This window comes from Salvia hispanica, chromosome 1 (assembly GCF_023119035.1).
Source record: "Salvia hispanica cultivar TCC Black 2014 chromosome 1, UniMelb_Shisp_WGS_1.0, whole genome shotgun sequence".
Lineage (NCBI taxonomy): Eukaryota > Viridiplantae > Streptophyta > Magnoliopsida > Lamiales > Lamiaceae > Salvia > Salvia hispanica.
The window spans coordinates 14529668-14537698 of NC_062965.1; the positions used below are offsets into that span (position 1 = coordinate 14529668).

At 37.1% G+C, this 8031-nt stretch overlaps 1 protein-coding gene across 1 annotated transcript; it reads right to left on the reverse strand.

Annotated features, from left to right (window-relative positions):
* Positions 1-1155: 1155 nt before the first annotated feature.
* LOC125204084 (E3 ubiquitin-protein ligase WAV3-like) lies at positions 1156-3902 on the reverse strand. The gene is made up of 3 exons (XM_048102635.1): positions 3638-3902; positions 3440-3556; positions 1156-2545 (listed from the first exon to the last, which is right to left on the reverse strand). The coding sequence occupies exons 1-3, from the start codon at positions 3755-3757 to the stop codon at positions 1280-1282; spliced, it is 1503 nt and encodes a 500-aa protein (XP_047958592.1). The 5' UTR covers positions 3758-3902; the 3' UTR covers positions 1156-1279.
* Between the last annotated feature and the right edge of the window lie 4129 nt (positions 3903-8031).

The following is an 8031-nucleotide window of genomic DNA, read 5'->3' on the forward strand; positions in this document are numbered from 1 at the left end:
GAGAGAGAAAGTTACCAAAAAAGGAAATGTGTAAATCTTAGTTGTGACAAACTAAAAAAGGTAAAAAACGTGTCATCTTAAGCGGGACGGAGGGAGTAATATTTAGCCTAACTAAAACACTTTATACACTAAACTCTTGATTTGACTTAATAATGAAAATCTGAAAAGGAGAACAGTTAACCTCAACTCAATTACAAGACTCTAATATTTAATCATTGAGGCCTTGTGTTGTGGCAATGTGGCTGTTCATGTTGGTCATCGTCGGGTGCGGGGTTCTATCAGTATTGACTCCCTTGGGGTTGAAAACCACCTCGTTCCCAAGGTGGAAACCGAAATATGTTTACGAGAATGTCTGGCAACCTTCAATGTCGATGATGAAAGGTTGCAATAGGAGGAGAGCCAAATCCACAACTTGTCCAAGACGAATCTAGTAAAACTGCGATGGGAAAGCCAATTAGTAGCATTAGTTGGGTACAGATCACTGATTTTTTGTACCACAAACTGTTCCACACTAGTGCCTGAAAAGCTTACAGTCTATACTAATCTTGAATCCCATAATCTATCGTCAACATTAGGTTTCACACGACCATACTCGTGAGTTTGTGAGGAATCTGCACTTGCCATATGTTGAATTGAGTCATGATAAGGGATCACAATAGTCAATGCCCCTTTTAGACATGTATTCTGTAACTATGAACATGTTAGGTTTGGTGCATGCTCCTGTGAACTGCCCACCATTATTGTGACGTATGCTCTCAGGCAAACTGATGTTGTAGCATAATATTCAATTGTTCGGTCCTAAGTCCGGAGTCCAGACTAGTATCTATTATCTAACTCCTATCAAACGCAACCTCTTCAGCGATGCAAATATCCTTAGCTGCATCAAGAATTGAAGAGTTCAACGCGATTGCTTTGTTTGCATCAACAACAGCCTCGCCACCATTATGGATGGCAACATAATCGCATGACGGAAGCATGTGGTCATCGTCTACCAGCACCGCGGTCATGTGACAAAACAGAGCAATTCCTTTCCTTGTGGTTAGCGTTGATTGCGTCCTATCGATCTGCGAGTTGGGTAGGTGAAGGAGATTAAACCATAATTTGATAGTACTTGATTATATTATAATAGTAGTAACTCGCAATTTAATAGTGGAGTACCACACAATAGTACTTTCGAACTGAACCACATTATCATGTTCTGGAAAATTAATTTATTCAAAGACAAGACCTAAAAAATAAAACTAAATCAAATGTGTGTGTAGAATTACAAAAATACCAACTAAAGCCTATAACCATGCAAATGTTTAGCCCATCTTCTAGCCATGAAAGGATCGTGAAAATCCCAGCTCTCACCACTGCTCATCCTCCCACCTATCCCCACACCATCACCATCCCCACTCCCATCTCCTCTATCCGCTACGACGGCCTCGCCTCGTCTCACACACTCGCCATCGCCCCCGCCTTCCGTGTAGCTATACTCCACGCGCACGGGCCCACAATCCGGCAAATAAACCGGTATGTTCCTCTCCTCGCCGCCTCTCAGCTCCTCGATCCTAACGATCCTCGCCCCCTGATTGATCCTCACCTGCACGTCCCTCACCGCCCCTCCCAGCGTCCTCGCCAGAAACTCCTCGAACCGGTGCATGCTGAACCCACTCGATTCCCCAAACCCGAACCCCACATGGAACCGGTGGACCACAACACCAACCTCCATGTCGAACCGATGGTAGGATCTCGAAGGGGTGTCGGTCAGATGCAGGATGCTAGATTGCACGTTCTTATGGACGCGATCCTCGAGTATCTTCGCCCCTTTCTTGAGCCCCTCCATCGGATCCGCCTGCCCCATGTAGAACATCCGGTCGATGACTTGCAACGCGGTCCTCTTCCCGTACGACGTCATGCGCCTCAAAGGGAAGACGCGCGCAGCAGCAGAGGAGTACGTCACGATAGCTAAACGGTCCATGGGCCGGAGCGAGAAAACAACCAACGCCATCGCCTGCTTCATCAGCCTCAGGTGCGGGCCGTTGGAGCTCGCGACAAGAACTAAATCCGTCGCGGGCTGGTGAGAGAGCCTCACACGGAGACAAGCCCTGCTGCTAGGCGAAACAGGGGAAAACAGGGGAGTCCCTCCATTTGAGGGCGATTCGTCGTATGAGGCCGAAGAAACATTAGACGGACGGGCGAGGGAGAGATGGAGGCGCGGATAGTTGGCGGCCGTGTGGTCAGGGTCGATGGGGTCGTCGTCGTCATAGCGAGCAGAGCGGAGGAAGGATCGTCTGTGGACACGGGAATTGGCGATGGAGTCATCGAGGATCTGGAGGATCGGGTCCGGCTTGGGGGAGTGAACGGAGCATCGGCCGTTCAGGTTGCGAGGGAGCTGAGTCCAGTTGGCGCGGCAGATGGGGCAGGTGACGCTGCCATGGCGCACGTTCGAGGAAATGCACGCGAAATGGAAGGCGTGCGAGCACTGGGCCGTGAAGATCGCCTGGCCCGCGCCGCTGCCGGAGCTGTAGTTTAGAGGGTCGAGACATATGGCGCACAATGTCTGCAATCAGTACAAAAGGAGTATTAGAAATGAGCCACTCACCCTTAAAAGGCCTTATAATCCATACTTTTATAGATGAGCTAGGATCGTTAATAAGTCGACGTGGGACAAGATATTAAGAATTTTAACTAGAAGTAAGGATTCATTTACAATCGCAATACTAATCAATACTACAACTGATAAATTTTGTCTGTTGCATTGTGAGTATTAATTTTGTGTTACAAGTGTGATGGACACATCAAATTAATGCTCACAAATCTTCTGCAATTATTACAACCAGACATTATGTTGTTGGTTGATGCAATTGTTGTCAAAATAAAAGAGAGAATCATATGTGTAATTGACTGCCACTCTTTTCCTACTCCTACCACTCGATTTATGTTAAAGAGCATTTAATGAGGCCGGCCAGGTTTTGCCTTTTTTTTCTTCTTTCTTTAATAATAAAATGCAAATAGCTTAAGGTTACTCCTAAATTAAAAAAAAATGTCTTATGTATTTACGAACTTTGGCTGAAATTTAATTTTCCACAACTTAAAAGTTGGTCATAAAAATCATAAACTTGTGCGGTGAATATCAGTGAAAATTGAGAGAAAATTTTAACATCAAGTACTAACATATAAATTCATGATATCGACTAATTTTTAAATCCTGAAAAAATATCGAATTTCAAACAAAGTTTGTGATTTGATGGTCATTACCTCATTAAGAACACACTTAAAAAGGTCCAAATCAATGGCCAATAGATTCGAAAATAAAGGGAAATTAAGAGATCTCATCATCACAAGGTTTCGACTTTTGAAGTTAAATACACCAAACAGAAGCTTGGGATTTTGAGATGAAATTAATAATGTAATGAAGAGTTTGGAGAAAACAAAAAACAGTAAAAAAAGGCACCTTATTAGAAGAGGGAGCAGTATCAGTATGGGCAGCAGCGGCGGGCGTCGTCATCATCTTCTTACAAGAAATGCTCGTTGTCGGATTTTCCGGCGAGCTCGCATAATTCGGTGAAATCTGTCGGCAAAAAAACAAAGATCAAAACAAAAACACAAATGATAAAGCAGATTCATAAGAGAAGAAAGAGAGATGAGTCACAGTTGTGGCAGAGGCAGAGGGATGATCCTGTCTGTGACAGAAAGATCCACATGTCTGAACAAATATTTTCTTGGCGGCTCTCCTGAATTTCCGGGAAGCGCCACCACCTTCTCCGCCCATTTCCACCACCTCCAAAAGATCTTGTAGCCACCACTCCAGGTAAGAACAATCAATGCCCACAACACAAATCAAACCAGCAGCAGCTTTTCACTCAGAAAAATTCCATTTTCTCAGAGAGAGAGAGAGAGAGAAATGATTGAGGTTGTTTGAGTTTCTATACTCACTTTTTTGGACTGCTACTGCTATTAAATACAATCACTAACCAAATCTCAATGCTTTTACCATTTTTCACTTTTTTTTAAATTTGTTTTTTTTTTCACAGTGGAGGAGTATGACTTCTGCAAAGAATTTTTTACCTATTTAATCTATTGCCAAGAAAGGGATCTTTAGTAATTATTTTGTTTTTCTTGGCTTTCAGGAATAAATTGTCGCATTTACGGATATTAGTATTGACTATTTCACACTGCTGCTTCTGTGGGGTCTCCTCCTATTTTCATATTCTTATTATTATAAGCATTATTTAATTATCAGTTGAAGAATATTACCACTTGGGGTAAAGGGTATCTGATTCGTCTCTTTTCGATGGAATTTTATTATAATTTTACTTCAATTTATTGGTTCGGGCAGTATCTGAAAGAATGGGGGTCTTGATGAAATTTTGATTTGCTATAAATGAATTAATAAAGTGTGTGTTGATCTAGTGGTAAACTGATATTATATAAAATATTAATGAGTTTAAATTCATCGTGACATAATATTTATAGTTTTATTTATTTGATGCCTATAGAATTTTAAAATAATGAAGTTCCTACAATATTTTTTGCTGACTCTAGCAATGCCAATGAGTCAATGACTATACAATTATATCCAAATCAATATCCCGATATGACTATATATGAATATTAGTTTGATGAGATCGTGAAAATTGGCATTTACATCACCCTGCTATTTCAATGTAACCGACTACGTATTTTTATTTTTATTTTTTGGGTAGTAGGATAAAAATTCACCTCTTTTGAAATATGTTGATGATTAAATTTAAACCCCAATTCTATTTTTTGCTATAGATTTCGTCACTCCACCTTTAGATTTTGTATTGATTAACATTTTTAGCAAATAATTTATTATATGAAAATGTAGTATACTAGTGTTGTTTAGTTATAAACATTATTTATTGTCTATTGTTGCAATTGAGCATACGTACCTTCATTGACGATTGCCTTTTATATTATTATTAATATCAGCCGATGGCCTGAAATAATTTTGGCAAGATGAAATTGATCACCAAAAAGCAAATGAAAAGAGGGAGCCACAAATACATGTACTAGCATTAAAATCTCATAAACCTAGTTAAAAATATAAGAATTTACATACAAGAAAATGCAAACCAACGATACTAGCATACTTAGACCATCAATGCAATTTAGTCGATAAAACGTTTCACTTTAAATTAATAAATTTGGAGGTCCAACACTATAATACAAAGATAAATAAGAACCATTAGACTTTAGAATTCATGGTCTTCACTCTTCACAGACATTCATATTGATATTACCTTGTATGACCATTTTAAATAACATAAAATATTTTCATGTTATTTCAGATTAATTTTTAATTGGAGCCAAAGATCGAATAGCGATGGGGAATGAATCTTGACCTTGTTTTTATTGATGGGCGCCCAAGAGTTGAAGGCCACCATAATATATAGGCAAATCATCTTAAATTTTTGGCATATTCTATGTGTCCAATATGACAAAAATTAATTATCTACAATAGAAAACGACTCACAGCATTAAAGTATTTTATGTATTTTCATTTTCTATGATAATAAAACTAGGTTGTGTTGAAATTGTGTTAGTAATTTATTTTTTGTTTATTGTAGTGAACTAGAAAATATGTATGATTAATTTCATTGCGACGAACCAATTTTCGAAAATGGATTCGGACCGGCTCATGATCCTAGATTTTATTTCTTCACTAGAGAGAACTAGTAAGATCCCCAAAAGTGCTTCACTCCCAATTTAAATTTTTCCTAAGTTCCAAAAATAAAATTTCGAAATTCAAACAAATAAAAAAGAGAAAAAGAAGATACATGGACCGTTAGGATTTAAATTTGAAGTTCTAAAGTATTGGCATCATCAATAAATCATCATGATGGTTTGTTGGTCATGCCCAGCCAATTTCACACTTTAAAGTCAAAATCAGGTTTTATGGACACGAAAGCACAAAAAGTAAGTGTGTGTGTGTGTGTGTGTGTGTGTGTGTGTGTGTGTGTGTGTGTGTGTGTGTGTGTGTGTGTGTGTGTGTGTGTGTGTGTGTGTGTGTGTGTGTGTGTGTGTGTGTGTGTGTGTGTGTGTGTGTGTGTGTGTGTGTGTGTGTGTGTGTGTGTGTGTGAGAGAGAGAGAGAGAGAGAGAGAGAGAGAGAGATTAGGACACCATAATTATTATAGAAAGTGGTAATATTGGTGTTTATTAATATGATTGGAAATTACTACCTCTGTCCCTGAAAATTTGATACAGTTTACTATTTCGGTCTATCTCTGAAAATTTGATACACTTCACTTTTATCATTTTTTGTAGTGGACCCGATATTCCACTAACTCATTCCTATTCACATTTTATTATAAAACTAATACTTTAAAAGTAGGACCCACATCTCACCAACTTTTTCAACCCACTTTCCATTACATTTCTTAAAACCTGTATCGGGTCAAAGTGTAGCAAATTTTGGGGGACGGAGGTAGTATTACGTTTTGGGTCTGATTTTAACTAATAGTATTTCATTATTGTGAAATCCAAATTATTTACAAGTTAGTCTGCATATTAATGGGCCAGCATGTTTGAAATCGGGAAATTACTATTCAAAGATTACTAAAAGCTCCTAATATTGATTCAACAAACAAACAAGTTATGTTATGACTATATTTGAAACATACAAAGCTCTAATTGAACTTGATGAGTTCAACAATTTATAGTTAAGTTCAAATTGACAAATAAAGCAATCAAATTCAATTCATATCCTACTCCATGAAAACTCATTTGCGTTCAATATGGTTTGATGATTGAACAAAATCGTGTCACACTCCATCAAAACATATCTAAATTATATAGGGTGTTAAAATGTTAGATTCTAATGGTGAACAAGCTGACAAGATAAACAGCATCAGATGCCATCCATGAATATCGAGATATATATGCTATTTTTAATTAAAATATTTTTAATGTTAAATTCATACCTAAAAAGTCCATTTATGTAGTATATACTACTACAATTTATATACCTTTATCACTACCATTTTAATAATAGGGCTTTAAAACTAAACAAACTTATCCATTCATAAGCCTTATATACATTGTTTGAAGAATATAAGTAGCCATATGGCCAAGTTGAGATTTTTAGTTAATCAACGGTGATGCCTCTATTTCAACCAAATATTCTTAATCGAAAGTAGAAAAGCTTGATCCACAACAAAACTCAATTATATAATAACGAATCTCATTTATAATTAACTAATAAAAAATAATTTAATTGTAATGAGCATATTAAAGGTCATATTACGAACTACTCCTATTTGGCAGAGGTAGGTTAACCTAAATGGAGTATTAAACTAATTGAACAGTATTTAATTATGTCGCCAATAAGCATGACCCATGAATCCATGATTATATATCAATTAAAAAAGTTGGATATATCCACCAAAGAATACTAGTAGTATAATTTTATTATTAAATGATAGTAGTTGATATTAGACATTCATCAATTTTTTGACATATGCTACAGTCATCTAACATGTAGTCTTCTAGCCCCCTTGTCTAGATCTTTATTCTTTATTGGCTTTAAAGTTCGTGAGGATTTATTTATTCATTAGTTAATTGAATTTGAATAAATTTTGTTCACATATGCAAGTAATTTTAAATGGCAGTTTAAATATTATCACGTACTACAATTTTGATTGTTGATCTCAAATGAAGGTGGACAAAAAGTTGGTAAATGGACAATGCATAAATTATACTCCCCGAGTTCAATAAGAATAGATCTAATTTTTATTTATTTTTTCCGTTTTATAGAAATAATCTATATCTGTTTATTGAAACTTTTTTTCTCTCTCTTTCTTTTATTTTATCATCATTTATAGAATCCACCATCCACCACATTATTTCAATTATTTTTTTTCTTCTCTCTCACTTTATCAATTACTCATTAAAACTTTTATCATCTTCAGTTACGTAATTGTATGGGCGGGGAGAGAACATGGTACTACTATAATAGAGGCATGTACTCCCCCTTCCGCGAATAGGAGCTCCATTTTTTCATTTTAATCCATCCGTGAATA